The 20,203-nt window shown below is 40.6% G+C and overlaps 1 protein-coding gene across 3 annotated transcripts in view; it reads left to right on the top strand.

The window, feature by feature from the left end:
* The first annotated feature begins 10,578 nt into the window (after nucleotides 1–10,578).
* Nucleotides 10,579–20,203, top strand: part of LOC140669725 (uncharacterized) — a 243,534-nt gene continuing 233,909 nt past the window's right edge. For all 3 annotated transcript variants that reach the window (XM_072899779.1, XM_072899778.1, XM_072899780.1), the window contains exon 1: nucleotides 10,579–12,118. In XM_072899779.1, the coding sequence (XP_072755880.1) occupies nucleotides 11,366–12,118 (753 nt within the window). In that variant the 5' untranslated portion in view covers nucleotides 10,579–11,365. The remainder of the gene's footprint in view (nucleotides 12,119–20,203) is intronic.

Raw genomic sequence — 20,203 nt, 5'->3', positions numbered from 1 at the left:
TGTGTTAATTGTTGCTAATCTCTGATATTCAAATTAACTATATGTTCTATAATTGAATAACTAATAAGATTACCTTGTGATTATTTCGTGTAAACTTTCTCGCTAAAAATGCGATTTCTAGCAAAATAGTTTAGCGCGTATCGTCACGAAGGCAGAAATATAAATTCCGCAGCAAGATCAATTCCGCCTCGAGATTCGTTCTCCGACTTGGCGTTTTATAGATTTGTCGATCTAAGATCGAAGGAGATTTCGCACGAGAGTATAACTAGATTACGCTATCAAACCGGCCTCATTACGTGATTAGTTCTCTTCGATCTAAGAAGCGTGAGAGAAAGAGAGAATATAATCCAGATTCCGCACGAGCGCGTATACGAACCATCGGGTGATAAATAATCGAACAAAATGGTAGAAAAAAAGAGAGGTGGGGAGGGGGGGGAGGGGAAAGCGAGAAAAAGAACGTAAGTTTAAAGGCAAATACTCACAGACTCCCCGCGAGGCGACCCCGGCTGAACTTCTAGCAGACATTGCGGGGGGTCTTCTAACGAGCCGTGCAATTAACATTTTTATTAGACGGTTCTTCAAGCCGATCCTCTGCTCTGCTCCACATGTGTACCTGCCAGAACCAGCCTCATCGATACTTCTCGGCAATGCGGAACATCTGCAAAATGGATTTTGATATTTTCCTATTAGTGCCTTTATTAAAATAGAAAGAGAGAAAGAGAGAAAACAAAATTGTCTTCTTGGGAATAATTACTCTTATTTGCATATGTTGTCTTCTTATGTTTTATTTATCTTATATATTTTATTAATGTAGAATCGATTTCTTTTATCTGAGAAAATGTGTAGATATATATATATATATAAATAAGTTCCTCTCTCCGGATATATTATTATAGAAACTTTTATTTAATTAAAAAATATAATTTTCATTTGTATATTTTTAATCTTCTTGTGCTTTATTTATCTTATATATTTTATTAATGTAGAATCGATTCCTTATATCTGTGTGGAAATGTGTAAATATATAAATAATTTCCTCTCTCCAGATATATTATTATTATAGAAACTTTTATTTCATTAAAAAATATAAAACGATATTAATGACGAAACGTTCGTCGGATCGTGCGTTTTACTCGCGATCAATCTTCTCGCGGGAAATTCCGTCGAGGAAATAATCGTTCTCGCGCCGCGCGATTTCGCCCCCACCGCGATATTATTTCTTTAAGCATCATCATCTTCACACCTAGAGCGAGAGCCAACCGTGTTATTTCCCGACCTGAGGCGTCTCGCGCAACAAAACAAACAAGGGCTATCGTATAGGCCGTACGTAGGGCGAGGTAGGCCGGTAAGTATCGTTGCAATGCACAAGCCGATACGAGATGGTTGTTGCGCATTTCAGGGCCGCGCTCGACCGGTGGTGCATCCGATGCGGCCGATGCATGCGCGATGCATTGTTCGGCATTTCTCTCGATGTGGCATCGCGTCGGTGTGCGCTACGTGCCGTACGGTGATTTGGCTAACCACACGTTTGTTGAGCCATCGGCGGCATCCGGCATTGTTTGCTCGCTTTGATGAGGCCAATTCGCGTCTCTCGCTTTTGCGTTCGCGTACGTTTCGTGTGGGAGATACGTACACGCGTGCATCTACACTACCTCAACGGCGATATCGCTGCCGCCTGTGTGTATGTGTGTATGTACGCGCGCACGCACGTACGCGAGAGAGCCTGCGTATGTCATTAGTGACCCCGGGGGTGACCCCGGGATTCGCTCTCACCATACCGAGCTATCAACACCGACCACCGTGCACCACCGACAGAGAGGAGCTCCATTATGCGCTTCCTAACGATACTCGCCCCGTGCGCGAAACATTGTCGCACGCCGCCGCGTTCGTTGCTCAGGGTATGTATTGCGTTGATTCGATGCGCTTCTGCCTGGTCGACGCGAATCGCATTCTGTGAAATCGAGCCTCTCTTCGAATCTTTCAATGATTTGAAAGATGACGTTTCCGTCCAACTTTTATTCACGAGTAATCGCGTAGTTGATAACAGACGATTCGTCGAATTACAATCAATGATTTTCTGAATAATTTTTAGTAACAAAAGCGAGTACGTAATTTTTGGATTTTTTTTTATATTTAATATGCATAATCCAAATTGTTTTATATAATATTCAAAATTAATTATCCAAAAATATAGAGAAACATTTGTTTTATGCAATAAAAGTAATCAAATCATTTTTAAATGATACATATATATATATATATAATCAAAATTATTATAGATATAATAACGAATAGAGAACCCTTAATAACCGAGATCAAAATGACCGTATTAAATTGACAATAACAGTGAGTGTAAAAGTGACACGAGAAAGAGAGAGGGAGAGAGTACTTTAAGCCGATCGAAAATAAAGACATTCTCACGTTACGATAGTTTTTGCGGAGAGGCAGGGGGGGGGGGGGAATAAGAAAAAGTCGATACATATTTTCTATCTGGTTAGCAGTAACCAGCTGCAAAAAGCGCAGCTCGACACGCCGTGAATTCGCGGCGCGTCTCATAAATAAGCACGTACCTATAGGAAGAGAGCAGGATCGATCCGACATGGGACGTCCGTCTGGCGCGGAAGAGTAAGTACGTGTACACGAGGGGCCCTCTCCCCCTTCTCCCTCTCGTCGTATAACGATACCGCTCGTCGTGTCCCGTCTCCGCCGAACTGGTAAGTAACCGGTGGTGCTATTAAATGCAGACACGAGCGCGAGCGCGGCCCGGAAATTGCCTAATTTCCTGAGTGCGCGCGCCGATCCGTCAACCTGACGTGACGGGGACGTGGCTGCACGGAATGCCGTGACTTTTAATGTCAAGTGTGTCGAAAGAAAACCCGGTTATATCGGCGAGTCTCTCTCTCTCTCTCTCTCTCTCTCTCTTGCGGAGGAGCTATATAAGGCTGGACCTGGCGACGGACGAATATATACGTCGCTCTTCTTCGCTCAAGTGGATTTCCGTTCAAGTCGAGGCGCCGCGACACGAGAGACTCGTGTCTCGCGATCCAATTGCCCTAGCTCTCTATTCGCGTCTACATCGGAAGCGGATATGCGCTTCTCGTTAGATTAATCGCAATCTCGAATGTTCTTGACAGTGGCAGCACGCACAGACGATGCAGTGAACGTCGCGTTCGCATGAGTGCTCAAGCTCTTTAGCTTGATGTATCGAATGAGTAGTTGATTAGTTCCTAATGATTATTAACGCATATTTATTCGGTTTACGCTTATTGTTTAGATTATTCCATTCATTAAACGTTATTATCTGCAATATATAAGGCGACTTTGTGGAATATATAATATGTATACACATATAATCCGTATACACATATATGTGCACATACATATTAAATATTTCAAGAAAAATCAAAGTATTAATAAAATAATTTTTTTTCTTGTTCACAATAAATTCATTTTATAAATCGGCGTAATAATTAGCATTTTCTCACAATGAGCATTCTTATTTACATGTTACATCGCATCAGTATATGTCGTTTCACATTATAAATTCTTTTATTACATATGTTATATATTGACATTGTTATCGCTTTATGATCTGTTAAAATCGATCATATTTCCGATATACACAAAGTAGCGATCGTTAATTGAAACATTGAATTATCGGCATAATCAATAAAATGTTCTACAAGGAATACGTGCAGAATGACAGATATTTCGACTATCGGATTGCGGAGTTATCGAGAGCGATATTTGTCGACCACGTCGAGAATTCCTCTCTGCTGGAATGTACCAAGCTACCGATAGATGCAATAAGCCCTCAGAATAAGTGGTTATCGAGAGGGGAAAGATAGACGTTCGACATGGGTCCTCGGTGATAGAGAGACTAATCCGTTAGCTTAGTGTTTCCCAAGAAAAGAAGAAGGGTGACAGTAGATAAGAGAAAATCCACAATTAAGAGACGTCAATCGTTCGTGACACATGCTACGTCGCTTTCCAATCTTCGTTACACGACGTATCTCGAAAATGCTGGTTCGAAATTTCTTTTTTTCATGATAGATACTGGAGGTCAGACTAAGACTAACCGTGTTTCAAAGTCCAAGCGCATTAATATTCTTTCTGAGTAATTAATCATTGATAATAAATAAATGAATAATCAGTATGAAATATGCAGTTCCGTTTCAACTAAATCAATTGTCAATAACTCTAACAAATCTTAATTCTGTCATAATTTGAAGAAATGTTTGATCAAAACTTGGTACATATATGAAATTTAAATATACGTATATCAAATACTAATGCGTATGAAAAAAATTTTCTTTAGATACGCATATAAAATATTGTCAAATCTTTATCAGGCAAATGTTTAATTTTAAAATAATTACTCGAGAAGATAACAGAAGACACTCCTTTGTCTTTTACTTCAAATTCCACGAGTATACAGCACGCGTTCGTCGAAAACGGTGAGAGCAGTTTCCCCGTGAGCCATCCGCATATGCGTGCGTGCGTGCGTGTGTGTGCGTGCGCGTGCGCGCGCGATGTGTGTGTGTGTGTGTGTGTGGTGGCAATCTCCGCGTCAGCCGTGCGATGTCGTATCTGTTTCACCAGATGCCACATGCGCCGCCGGCAGGGTCGCGAAGCAGGACGAGGGGGATTGCGATACCACGTCTCTCTCTCTCTCTCTCTCTCTCTCTTTCTCACCCCTCCACGAGAAAATGGGCGTGTATTGGCGTCCCCACCAGCCAAGTCTCTTCTCCTACGACCCCTCCGTCGCTTTTCCCACCAGGTGGACCAGGGGCGACTCCGACGACCGTGAGATCCCACACGGACGGATGCGGCGACGGTGGGACAGAAGAGAAGGGAAAACGACGGACGGTGGAACTCGTTCTCTCGTGTCGCTTCGAGAGTCCCCTACTTTGCCGTGTCGTCCGCGCACGCTGTCCTCCGTGGTTGCCGTGATCCACGCCTTCCATTTCCTCCCATTGGCCCGATCTGTCCCCAGAGTTCTGGTGACACACGCCTCTCCCCGTCGTTCTCCAGGAATCAGCCGCGGCGCAGGAGATCGCCGCTGGTTCTCCTGCCACGAGGAGCAGCGGAGAGCGGTCGCGCGAGGATGTCCTTAGGTGCGTCCGTTCGAGGATTGATCAGCCGCCACGGGGCTGGGCGTGTACGCGCTCTATCGCCGATGCGACGGAAATATAGATCCGCACCCTGGCGAGAGCGAGAACACATCTCGATTCTACACATCCGCGCAATTTTGCTCAGCGCACACCGGAATGTTATATCTTCGAACCTGGGAAAAATCAATGACCAGCATCCCTCGCACGAGATTTGTAATCATCGTACTCTATTGCTGTCAATCTAAATCGAATTATTTCTATACCTAGAGTACTTGGATACTAATATCTACCCTTGCGAATATTATTCGGGTACCTTTATCCTTGAAAATTACCTTGCTATTTTCAAGTAAAATGATAGTTAATAAACCTACCTACACATATATATTTTTCATTAAAGAATAACATGTCGTAATTAGTAAACTAATTGTGAAATATCTTATGTTATCCAGACACGGATATTTTATTTGTTTCGATATAATTAATCGAGCATTGAGAATGGAAAACTTTCTAGCTAAATTAGACCGAGTTTTTTAACTAACAAATTCTGCTTGTTATAAAAATATTGGATGAGATGAGAGAACCTTCTGATATTTTTTGCCTAACTCAAAATATAATAACGATCATACGCAATCGACCTATACGCTTGTTTTTCTTTGTACTTTACCGTCCAGAACAGGCTGCTTCTGCCTAAACTGCTGATCGGACAGCTGGGAAGCGCGGCCTGATTGCGTAACCGGGGACTATATTCGCTCGGTCGTAAAATGTAATCGCTATGCTTCGAACATGGTCGATTGTACAGAGAAGACGCGCATTATCTTGTAGAAACTGATAGCGGATGTCGCGAGTGATTTTTACATCTCGATATGTCCGTTGAGATGACAAAACCGTGAACTTCATGAACGATAATACAGCATGGCGTATCTAGCATCCGAGCATAAGAGCTATTTCTTGCATCAAAACAAGTCTTTACCCATACAGCACAAATCTTTCAGTTATATTGCAGCAATGTTGCAAAAATATTGTAGCAACATACAATATTTTTGCAACATTGCTGCAATATAACTGAAAGATTCGTGCTGTATGGATACATTCTCGTGTATACAATCAGTTTATCGAGCCAATTTGATCAATCATATATATATATATATATATATATATATATATGTGTGTGTGTGTGTTATTATCGTTTGTTCCTTGTTATATCAGCTGTTGATTTTCTCAATTTTAAAGAAAGTCTATCTATCCAAAGATATTTCGTTTTTCTATCAACACTTGCGTTATTTTATCTTCCAAAGTTCTTTATCCCCTTTTAATAACTTTTACGAAACATATTAAAGTCTACAAATACTATTATTATCCGATTCTGTGTATGTTTCGATAAAAGAATCAAGCAACTTTCTCGATTGTTTTTTTATATATTATCAACTCAAATCAAACAGTCTGAATCGATCGTTGATATGAAAGGGAGCCAAGGCACGAAATCTAGTCCGATTCACTCGATATAATTAAACACGCGTTCTCGAAGTTGTTCAGGCCGACTTTTATCGAGCGTTGCCTCGATAACACGCGCGCTCTTGACAGTCCATCTGACAGAAAGGTCGCGAGACGAGCGCGCAGGCGAAGCGAAGGCAACGACGGCTTTGTCTCGTTACGTCGGCAGCGAGAGAGGAGAACGAGAAGTCGGCGAGGATGATCTGAACGCGGCTGAACCGAGCTGAAGATGGAGGCACGATAACGACGACGGAAATTGAATTCTCTCACCAGTCATCCCGCTGCGAAGAGAGTGCATACACACACGCATCGATTCGCCCCGCGAGTCGTATAAGCCCGAGTATCGACGGGCTGTTCGTCGAGGGAAAAAGAGAAAGAAAGAGAGAAAGAGACGGGAGAGCCTACGGTTCCGTCCTTCCTGCTCCTTTTGTCTCGGCAACGCAATACGGTTGGGTGCACGTATAGGCTACTTCGAAAGGGCGAAGCTCGCAACGGCCGCTCTACGTACCTGCGGCATCAACGTCGTCGTTTTACCTGCCATGCGAGACAAAACAAGGAGAGAGAGAGAGAGAGAGAGAGAGAGAGAGAGAGAGAGAGAGAAAGAAAGAGCCTACAAAGCCTCTCGTTCCGAAAAATTCTATTCGCCTGACAGTTTATGAGCCAAGAAAATACATCGACGATAGGAAATACGCACATATATTGAGATATTAAAAGTAGATTAGGATAATCGTGGAATATTTTGCAATATTTAATCTCTTAATATCCATCTCGTAATGTCTGACGACGGAGAATTTACCTCGTGATGATTTGCGATAATAGTTTGACAATTAACTTTTCATTCGCTTTTTACATCCGTCGTATGACAAATAATATGAAAGAGGGATATTGAACTCGTGTTATCAAATTCTCGAAGATATACATATATTTACATTTTATAATAATTACGAATGTTTTTGGATAAAAATAAAAAGTATTTACATTTGTAATTATTGCAAACGATAATGATTTATATGCTTAATGCTTTTAGTCGTGCATATTATATATACAGCATAGTATGAGATTTTATGAACACAATCGGTATAAAATTGATACAAAGTCATTCAAGTCGTAAACGTAGTAGTAATATGTATAGGAATAATTAAGGAACTTAATGAATTGTAATTCTAGATATACTAAGAAAATGCGTGGATTTATTTCTATGATGCATAAAAATCCTCATTATAGCTTTAACATTAAAACGTGCTTATAATAGATGCTTTAAAAAAATTACTATATCTCAAATATTATTTATATGTAACTTATTTATATAGATATGAATATGTTTTTAATCTCGAGATAATATTTCTTTAGAAAATATAATTAGAAGGTGCTTTAAATATACTTTAAATAAATAGAAATGATCGAAATAATAATATTGTACATTAATTATAACATCACTTTAAAGCTGGAGGATTAAAAGAATAATGTGTAAACATTTACTTTTTATGTAAATGACATTATTGCTTTAATCGCAATATATCAATAATATATTAAATACGTCTTTAGTAAACTAATTTTCAAGAAAATTCTTGAAATTATACTGATAATCGCATATGTAAATAATAAAATGTATGAAACAAACTTGTACGAATAATTAAACTAACAATGAGACATAATTGTACGCAAAGAAAGTTGATGACAAGTGGACAAGTAAATAAACAAGTTATTTCACACTTTCGGTGTGAAATGCAATATCTAAACGGTTGAAAGTTGTGAAAAAAGTATCGCTTTATTTTGTTTTAGTTTTTATCTATGTGCGTACCCCGAGTTCGGGGAAGCCGAACGATGCTCGCTCGAGCGTGCCTTTTTTTAGAAATTAAAGATAAGATAACGCGAAAAGGATGCGATAAGGATGTGAAAGGGAAATCCGGAATCCCAATAAAAGGCGAAATGTTTCGATAAAATTCGATTTTTTTATTGGTTCGAAAATCACGGGGCTACGATTATTGCCCATCGATCGAATCCGCATAGATTATTTATAGTGATAATTTAAGCATGTTTTCCGTACGATTAGTGCGTCGATGTGCGTTTTATTGTCTCCATACGCAGATTTGTGTATAACGTATAATGGTCTGGTTAGTAAAATCGTACCTAGGAGCATGTCCAATCGACGTTACGATAATTTATGGCTTAAATAAATGCCCGATCGGTGTACGAGCATGTACAGGTATCAATTTACATGACGCAACGGATATGTAACCTGATATATCGTGTGGCGGCGGTACAGGCAAACCCGCGCCCGGTGGTTCTCATTGAAACTACCGATGCAAGCAACGCGAAGTAGCGACGAAAAAAAAGGATTGACATGACACACACATACGCTTACATACATGGAAAAACGTATTGAATTCAAATGCGATGACGATAAATTCATAGATATATATTAGAATCGATGAATCAACGCGAATTATCGTGAGCAACGCTCTTGACGTTATAACGAACGTACGCACTGAAACATGAGATTCATAGATAACCGAATTTGCAATGCAATTTTGCATTGATTTGTTCCCGAATTCGATGATAAATTCTATATCTAAACTAGTGCAATTCCGATTTTACAGGGGGTTTAGTCTTGTATTTGATTGAATGAAATATATTTTTTTTCAAGATCAATGACGCTGCCTCTGGTTTTTAATCTATTTTTTAATCTCTATAAAATGTTATTAATATTCGTCGTAACAGGACGTCAATATATGTATATTCAACGTAATTTTGGTATCTCTAATTAATGCGATTGTTTTGCCAATCAATTTGATGCTTAATGACATTTAAATATCGTGTATACATACTACAATGATGAATTTAAATATTATGTATACATACATATTAAGAAATTTGAAGTCAATTAAATCTAAATGATTGAAAAATCATTTTCTAATAACACTTCGAGATATCTCGAGTGTTGTTTCGTTCCTTCAAAATTCATTATATATATATATATATATATATATATATATATATATATATATATATAATGTATATAAATTCGGAACTTGATAAAATAATAGAAAAATACGATTCTTTACCGTGGAGCGAGAGAGAGAGAGAGAGAGAGAGAGAGAGAGAGAGACGACGTTCCCGACGTTCTCGACAGGGACCCGAGGATCTCACAAAAGATGAACTCTACTTCGTGGAGCTGTCGGTCGGCGGTGGCGGAGGCGGCATCGATGTAGTCGCTCGCGAAAGGCGGGAGGCGGCTGGCGGCTGAAGTAGTCTGTAGATAGATAGAGGTAGAAAGAGCGAGTGAGAGAAAGAGAAAGAAAGAAAGAGAGAGATGTATATGGAGGCTCGGCCGTGCTCGGGCGGCTTCGGGCGTTTCCGGCGACTGGTGGTGGCCGCGGCGCGCCGCGCGCCGCGCGCCCGCACCTCCGCCAAGAGTTGCACGCTGCGTGAAACGAAACTCGTACGTACGCGATCAGCTCGACCGAGGCCGCCGGCCTTCCTTTGCGTATCGGGCCCCGTTGCGTGTTTCGCGTCGCCGAACAGACGACAGGTATCTCTGCTCGCCTCGCGATAATAGCCGTGTGCGATAGTTGCTCGCGACGACGAGCGTTGGTGCGACTCATACACGGTGTCCTCGTGCGAGCCGGCCGAGAGCGCGCACGAATACACGTACGCGCGTTACGTACACACCCGCAAGCCGCGTACGCGCGGTCGGTCGTGCAAGGGCGCGAAACCGTCCCAGTCTGGTACTTAACGTGGTTCCGCGCGGGAGATTCGCGATGCGTTACCGAGGCAGTGTACCGTAAAGAGTTCTCGCGCCGGCAAGAAAACGCGCCAATCGCGCGTCCGGTGTTCGCGTGGTGTGCTTCACGCTCGGCGGTTTGTCGCAGAAGAGGAGAGGGAGGTAGAGGAGGAGGAAGTGGTGGAGGAGAAGAAGGTGGTGGTGGACAAGCGAGAGGGTGTGAGAGAGAGAGAGAGAGAGTGAGAGAGAACGACGAGGGAGAGAGAAGCACGGACGGCGAGAAATTGAGGCTCTCGGCAAGAGTGTGTGACATCTTTTTTGCTCCTCTCGTGAGATCGCCCGCGGTTCGGCTCTCACTTCAATGGAAACACGGAGGGTCGTCGCCGACAGCAGGAGCAGGTAACTTTCTGGCTTGAGAGAAAATCGGAATCGTAGGCGGGGCTTAAGGTTCGTGGACACGTGACACGGAAACTTGTCACGCCGCCCTTGCCCTCCCCTCCACGCGACCGAAATCCACGCGTCCACGGACGACGCCCCATCCCGGGAGACGGACTCGTACGCGTGTGTGCGTGCGTGCGTGCGTGCGTGCGTGCGTGACACTTCGCGTTTCCACGCGGAAATTTCTCGAGGATTGCTTCCACGAAATCTCAGGAATAAGACGAATGCCTCGGAAGTACGTCAACTATGCGCTTACAGCACGCTTTGAATGCACACGTCGACGTTGACAGAATTCTCGCGCTTGGGCGAAATTACGTGACACGATTCTCGCAGCAGGCTCGCAGTGCTTCTACTCTCCTTCGTATCGCGGAAATTCAAGGCTGGGAATTGGTCTGGAATCCACACGACTCTCGCGTCTGAATAATGCGCATCCGATTTCATTGTTACTCGTGCATGACAGTATCCTTCGCCTCTTCTCTCGCGCGCGATTCCACGATTAACCAACAGCCGACGACCGTTCCATCAACTCGCGAGACGATGATACCGTCGTGGCCGTTCGAGAAACGCCACCGTGGCGTCGACGCGTGAATCCCCGAGGATGCAGCAGGCCAGCGTGGGCGGCTGCGACGAGGACTCCGGCGCGACGAGTCCTCCAGAGAGATCGCCGGCCGGTTTCGCCATCAAGAACGAGCCTGTCGCTCTTGACAGGAACGACGGCGTGAGGATCAAGATCGAGATGCCCGAGCCTACGGAGGCTGGCGTCGAGATTAAAGGCGAACCCCGGGAGGATTATCAGCGACAGCCGGGTAACAACGATAGTTATCGTTACAACGACAAGAAGCCAGGATACGTCCCGGACGTTCTCGGACAGTGCCAGCCACCAGGATATCGTCCCGTAGGATTGCCCAGCTCTTTCGGCTTTCCTTCCTTTTACGGGCATCATCATCCAGCAGCGTCCATGATGCCGACGACGTCGTCGTCGTCGTCGTCGTTCTCGGCTGGACGTCCTTCCCCGGATGGGCCGATCGGTAAAATCGCCGACGGTCACGAGCAGACTGTCGTGTCGCACGCCGCCTACGGCAGGATGCCGCCGATGCCCAATGACGGCTTCCTGCAGGAGCATCATCATCATCATCATCATCATCGCTTCGACGCCGGCGACTTTCAACACGCCAACTCTGTAGTGCCGTATCCGGGCTTCCGGCCCACCATGCGCTCGTCCTACGGCAATCATCAGCATCATCACCATCATCAGAACAACAGCGCCTACAACAGAAGCAGTCACTATCATCCGGCTAGGCAGCGTAAATGGAGCAGCACTGCGTTTCGTGGACTTCATCCGCCGATGCCGGTAAGTTTTTTTTTTTTTTTTACATATCAAATTATTACTTTTCACGATTCATCTCATTTTTAAATACTTGACAGCAATATTTGAAATTTACTGCAATCTTTGCGAGAGCGAATCAAATCTAGTGTTTCAGCTGGAAATATAAAATTGAGGTTGTCAATAATAATAATAGAATTCACACGCATGGCGATATTATATATTATATCTAAATAATAAATACAACTCACGTACGTGTGTGTATTCTCTCTTATTAGCGTTTTCTATCATATAATGATAGCACTTCAGAATCCACAATTTAATCTCTATGGTAATCAAACAGCAGTCATAAAGGAGACTGTCTATTCTTGTGTCTTAAAGTCATGAATGTTAAAGAGAATGTTGAGCTCTTTTCCCACATCGATAATTCGCAGCCTTTCATCATTTAAAGGCTTTTTCGGTTTGGCAGAAACTGAATATAATGAATCATTGAAATTATATTGTGGATTTTTTTTTAAGATTGCGAAAAGAGAAATTGCTTCGATTCTGCGATGCATTAGTTATATTACCTATGTATTGGATTACGCGGTTATTCGGAACGGTGTAGCACTTATTAAAGGAACAATACCCCTGTGACGAAAGCGAGAATATGTGCATTCGCGCGATCTTATTGCGGCTCGATAAGATCGATAATCGGAGAATGGAGATAGTATCGACGATGACGACGACGTAGGCGGCGGCAGAAATTTCATTTTTCGCCCTCCGGCGCGTACGAATCATCGCCGAGAGAGGAGGGTAAGATTTCCGAACACGCAACCGGTACGTTGCATCTTCTATTTCGTGCGAGCAACGCATTACGTACCGTATCCGCGCGATCGTAAATTGTCGAAATTTCTTAATCTTCCGTACATCGGTCGATGCGTATATACAAAGCTATACATCCCATACGGAATAAATAAAAATTAATAATATTTTATAATTCCCGAAATACAAATGTTGCTCTATGATTTTTCTCTATTGATTTCAGCAAAATCTAAAATATACAAATGATGAAAAATGATTATGAGCGTATATAAATCATTATATATAAACCGTGTATATATTAAAATCATAACTATAAAATTATTATATTTTACCTTCTTTCTTCGTGACTTAAGTAATCAATTTATATATCTACTAATTAAGAAAATAGTTATTTTTCTTGCTTTTTTCCAAGTTTGGAAATCTAGTTTTTTTAATAACAAACTCTTTCTCGATTAAAAATTGGGTCACAGCGTATAATGCATAGAAAAAAATTACAAGCAAAAAAAGTATATATAGAAAGTAAAAAAATTCTACGTAACACGAAATCTACCATGTTATTATTATTGTACAGTAAAGATATATCATAGAGAGGCGCTGGCATTAAATCCTTCTCAGTATTATCAAACAAATCGATATTACATTTAATATATTTTATATATATATTGATACATTTATTACAATAAATATAAATGAAAAATAATTTTATTTGTTATCAGTATTTTAATGAAATTACTGATTTTTTAATATCAAAAAAGATAACAAAGTAATGTAAAAATCAGAGCAGTTTTTCAATCGTATTTGAATATCAACTAAATAATTTTACTTTTATATTTTTTATAAAATGATTTATACATATTACATATATGTATATAAGAGTATAATAATGAGACAGTAAAACTTATTTATCCTGTGCTTTGACATAATTGTATTATCTCAATAACAGGAGGGACTTAAAGAAAAATTAAAGGTGATATCTTATACCACAGCTCTCGCTTCCCACGATTTTTTGCTTCCGTAAGACATTGTGCACTGCAATTGAAATTGCCGGGCCGGAATGAAGGTTTAATGAAATCGGACGAGACGTCGCGATCGCCTGGCCAAAAATTGCGCCCTGGCCCAAAATTACAGTGATTACACGCATCGCGGCTGTGGTTCTGCCCCTCGGGGGAGGACTCTGCGCGCACCCTTTCGCCGTCCCTCGAAATGAAACCCTCCCCTCTCCTCTCTCTTTTCCCGGCTCGTGGAGTGGTACAGGACTCATTGAGAGTTCGACTAATTTATAAGCGGAAAACGCGCGCGGCTGGGATGGCGGATGGCGGATGGGTCGGTTCGCTCGACGATTACCGTAACGCCGTGCTCGTAAAACAGATGCGCGTGCTCGGCGTCCATTATGACGTAATCCGCCGTTTCTTATAATTTATCGTCGGCCGAGAGCGAGCGAGCGAGCGAGCGAGCAAAACGGGGATAAATATCGTTCGAAATTTCAGTTAACCGGCCGCATTAATTTACGAGGCGACGATTAGCCTCGCAGTTTTCGACGAGGGTTGGATTAGCGCGCCGTCCTGGTCTGCTTCTTTCGTTTTATGGCACTTTCGTCGCGTTTCCAAATTTATGATGCGCGAACGATTCAACTGGTGGCTTTTCGTGAAACGATAGGTTTTGGGGCGTAACAGCCGATTTGAACGGGTTTCGTTTGTGTTTGTTATCCGCGAATCGATGTATTTGTAGACGTGTTTAACGCTTAAAGAGTTTCACACGGACGGCCTTATCAACTGATCGTAAGGATCGGCGTCGATTGGCTATGAGGCGTCACTCACTCTCCACGAGAGAGATCTATCGCTTGTTCGCTCGCGGAAAGTATGAGAAATGCATTAGCTTTGGGTATCATGCGGTGAACGTTCCGCGAGAAATACCTGTTTGACGATCTTAATTTGTGCCGATATCATGATTGTGTTTTCAACGCGTTTATTTTCAACTTTGATACGCATTTATCGTCGTAAGATTTTTTTTTTACCGATTGTAATATATTATACATATTCATAAATTATAATTATATATTAACAAAATATACATATATGAGAGATTATGATTAAACAGCTTTAATTTTCACTGAATCTATCTCAACAGAAATTTAATTTAAAGCACATAATTAGAAATAGAGCAGTTTAAATATACATAAAAATATTTATCTACAATATAAAATATACAAGCTGAACCAATAAAAGTCTTATATATACATATATTAAATAATAATGCTTTTAAATTTTTTTTTTGCTAAAAAAATTCAATCTTATAAAGTTTTAGTCTTTACAATTAAAGTTTAAAAAAGATATATATATATATATATATATATATATATCTTTTTTAAACTTTTATATTTGATATTTTAATTTAAAAGTTATTTAGTACCTATAGAGAACTCTCTTTATTCTATTTTATACTTGAATGTAAACGAATGCACTGTAACAAGACGATTCACGTGCTCCAGAAACGCGTGTTCAGGCGCTTGCGATATCGGCTTGCGATCGTTCCAAAACGAGGCGACCGAACTAGATGCAAGAGCTATCGTCGCGTTTACCGCATCCGGGCCGAAAGTGCTCCACAACTCGCTGCAACTCGCTGCAACTCGCTTTCTCATCAGCATACCCTTTCGTCCCGCTTAACGACCGCGTTCATCTTTCGCTGGTACGCACCTGTATCGAGATAACGCTCGGTAACATACGATCGCAACGAATAAGGGCATTGAATCGAAGCCGATCCCTTCGGCTTCGTTTTCCCGACCGCGTGCGCGCTCCTGATCTTACGACGGAGTCGTTTGCGTTGGCTCGCAAACCCGAAGGCGCGAATCAGTCTATAAATTTCGCGACCGGGAAGTCGTACACCTGCGTACCGCGCAGACCGAGCAAAGTGATCAGTGTCGCGATAGCGTGGGACATTCCTTATTTTCTTTGCTGTTTGTCGCGAGTTGCCGATTCGTTTCTGAGAATTTAGTTCCGCGATGGTGTGTGTATTTCGAAGAAAATTACTGCTTTCCGAACACTCGCATAAAAAAATTGTAATATTAATTTTTATTAATATTAACCCTTACTCCGTATTGTTATTTTTCGCACCTTCTAACTGTACAGGTGGGTCAGCGTATTTTCGATAAGTTTATTAATATGTAAAAGTGTTTGAAAAAATGTATATACCTTCTTTGAACATTCTAAATAAAGACTAAAATAATAAATTTGAAAAATAATTTACTTAAATATATTATTTTATGATTATTTGTTTTCGAGAAATTGACATTGTTAGAAAAATCACGGACAAAAATGACCCACCAATACGGAATAAGGGTTAATTTAACATTATTATGTTATATTTTACTGTTTCGATATATTAGCCACATAAGCTCCAACATATTGTAAAAATTATAAAATGTCATCATTGCTAATTGCAATGCTCATTATAATTATTTCTTGATAACATTTTCAAAAGGTATACTTTTTCGCGCGCGTGGTATATAATCATAGATTATTATACAATTGTAGTCACGAGAAGAAAAACTGGTTTAATAGGTAGTGATATACATCATTGAGTAATTTTTATTCAAGTCATGTCTCATAATTTTCTCAGCGAAAACCTACGTTATCTTATTTGCATGTGATGACATTGTCAACAGCAAACATATACGTGCGTGTATAATCTACAGTCACGTAATATTTATTTATAGATAATATAAAAATATGTAGGAAATGGAGAGATTAAATAATACTGTTCTTACATTTTGAATTACATATTTTTTATATAATATTGAAGAATAATAATATAATTCGACATTGTCTGAACATTGTAAAATTATGAAACTTAAACTATTGAGAATAGAAGGTTAAAAAGAAGATACACGAAGCATATAATTTTCCATAGATTTGCCTTGAATAATGTTGTGGCGATGAAATTTTTTTTTTTAAATAACATGTAATCCGTGTAATTATTTCTCAACATATACATTTATAATATGGAAATTTATTCATAATCTTTCTGTACAAATATACTTTGAAAGACATTTATTACATGAAAAAAAAAAAACATAAATATGAATGCGTTTGTGACACGTATATAAGATAGTCTGAAGATATATATATATGTATATATATATATATACACAAAAACCCGCTCGAGAAGCTGCATCCGCATTCTCACAAGCAAATTTATTCCGTCGCGTGGCACGAATGCAGATTGTGCACAATTTAAGCGTTTTTATGTTTTCTCGTTCATCGATCATTCAGTACATAACCCTGCCACACGCGTCTACATACATCAGGTTAAACGCTAAACCGCGTCAATTTGCGAATAACGTCGCGCGACCACGTTGCGGACGGACGTAAATGGAAATAAAAAAATGGGGTGGAAGGGCAGCGAGAGAGAAGATCCAGCGGGACTACGAGGTGAAAAGAAAGGAATACGTTTGCACGCCTCCAATGTCGGAGGGGCCTGCGACCGACGCCCCGAGCCCCGAAGCGGTTCCGCTCGCCAGATGCGTGCGCGAGCCGGACACGCCGATGCATTTTTCTACCTGATCTGAAGGGCGTCCAATTGAGCGCAACACATGGCGCTGCGGCTACGGCGGCGGCAGGGACGACGATTCGTCTCGTATCGTCGAGGAAACGAGCCGTCGTCGAGCGAGTTTGATCGCCACGCTTTTCATCGTCGGCAAACACGCTAGACAACGACGTTTGTTGTTCACCAACCGGGCCCCACGTCACGGGCCCCCGCGTTCTGTAACGACGATAACCCGTGGGGAATCTCCTCGGAATGTTGCCCTATTTTCTGGATCATAAAGTCGTTTAAGTATCGCTTATGTGAAACGCCGGCGTGACTTTGATATGTACAAATACATTCTACGTTACAGTTGCTCACGTATGTACGTACATATGTATCTTGTACGGATATGTGTATTTCTCTCTCTGTGTTTGTATACGCGCTGACTTAACGACGACAACGACAACGACAACGACGACGACGACGACGACGGTTGACGCGCAATAAAAAGCGCACTTCTATAGTTAATGCCGCAAAACACGCGGCATATCTCAATGACACAGGATACACACTCGTTACGAATCAGTCTGTACGTCGCCGATCGCTCCACGTGCGAGTGATCGCGCGTGTGTTGGTACGTGTCACTTTGTAACGCATGAATAATTAATGGCGGGTATTTAACTTCTCATGTTCCCCCTTCGACGCTTAAACGGGCGCGTCTCGTTTCATCTCCAGCGATGGTTTTTCACTGCCATGTTTTTTTTTTTTTTTTTTTTTTTTTTTCTCCGAGCTTGTAATGCTAATTGAATACGTGAAATTAATTAATTTCAACGTAAAATATGATGTTCATTACGGAGCTTCGATATGCATGTGTATAAACAAACTGCTTATTACGTTTCCACACTTCTCGTTAAAAGAGAATTAGATTGGAAACCAATAATATTTTACCTATTAAAGTATCAAAAAGTATTGATATCGTGTCATATTGATGAGGTAGACAAAAAAAGTAAAAATGAAGTAAAAATGTAATCAATCTCGGCCACGCTTGTGGAAAGGTATAACGACGTTTCTAAACAATCGTGATCAGACGAATCGCATACCATGACTAAAAGGAGGGTATCGTCACCCCAAGTTAGAAGCAGGGCATAACGAAGAATAAATAATTAGCGAGCGGCTGCAGGCCTGCGGTTTCGACGCGCACGCGCCCTCATCATGCGACTGTCGACGGCTGACAAGGTTTCGTTTTTTTAGCAAGAACATAGAAACGACAATAGTCAACGTTATGTCGAGAAAAAAATAGATTCTTAAATTTTCCATAGTTTTTTTTTTATTTTATTTGCTAATTATTAATATCGTTAATTATCAAATGACAAGAAATTAATTAATCGCTGAGAAATTTGGAAATTCTTTCTAATTAACAATAAAAATGATTAATAGCATTGTTACCTTGAAATAAGGCAATTCTTGACTGAATATAAAAGTAATTTTTATATTATTTTAATTATTTTTTAATATTTTGATACATACACTCCTTCCCTAGTATGTTTATCTGATATGATATAAAACACTAATATTTTTTTGACACTGATCAGAGTATATCATTTTTTCTCGATATAGTTACTTTGACACGTGGCTGCATAATGATCTAACTTTTTTCTACTTATCATTACGCGTTAGTTTGAATTGAACGTGCAATATCATGTCGATGAGATTACTTCTTCGAGAGCTTTTTTTTCGCATAAAATACTTACATAAAAAAAGGCCAATAATTTTTAACCGGTCGACCGTAACGCGATATCGCGTTTCTTCGTAATCGCGCTCCTATAATCTCTCGCTCTCGCGCGCGACCTAAAAGCCGCGCGGCTTAATTAAGTTCTGTTCGCGTGCCGCGACCGACTGAGAGAACCACATATTTTTAACTGTCGACATAAACTAACAGAGAACGATACGCGCGAATTCTTTATCGTGTGTACCTATACCTATGTATATAGCAGCGTAGAAATATTTTCCCGGTTATATAATATCGTTATTCTCTTGCGCCGCAGTACTGTTGATCATAGTAAGATCGACCGTAAATGTCATAAGCACCAGAGGAGAATCGGACGGGGAATATCGCGCGTAATTTTTTTCTCTGCGATTAATAGAACACATTGATATTGCGGTGAGTTTGCGCATTTTCAAACGGCATACGAGATTTGTGAGAACGCACGCGCATACGCACACACATTATGTTATGAATACTTAAAATGCAAACTATATATGACTATTCGACAAAAGGGGCTCTCTAGCAACGTTGCATTTGTCAGCGATATTGATAATAGAGGGTTGGAAAAAGCCTCTCATGTGACTCGCTTTGAATTGTCCTCCATCGCATTGATAAATGTAAAATGTCTTCTAGCTTAATGGCTGGGATAGGCTAATAAAATGTGATAGCCAAGAAAATATCTTTTTTTTACAACATCTGAATTAATTTTTTGCGTATATGTTTGTTATTATTATTTTGATTTTTAAACTACGCGAATTGTCAATTTCAATATTTTACACATAAAATCTGTACCACATATCTATAAATCAACTATCATCTATAATAAAATCTATAATCAATCTGATTATTTTTACGCTTTTAAAGCTTAAAATTTCGTCCCAATCAAATTGCGTAGAAAATAAAATAAAAGAATATACGTGATATTTTTTTCTTCTACAACTGTAGAGGATTATGAGATATAACTCTATTAAGATTTTGAGATCTGATATTGTGTGTAGCTATCACACGCACATAAATATATA

Source organism: Anoplolepis gracilipes, chromosome 9 (genome assembly GCF_047496725.1).
Source record: "Anoplolepis gracilipes chromosome 9, ASM4749672v1, whole genome shotgun sequence".
Classification (NCBI taxonomy): domain Eukaryota; kingdom Metazoa; phylum Arthropoda; class Insecta; order Hymenoptera; family Formicidae; genus Anoplolepis; species Anoplolepis gracilipes.
The sequence above is the reverse complement of the archived record's forward strand: the minus strand, read 5'-3'. Positions and strand labels throughout refer to the sequence as shown.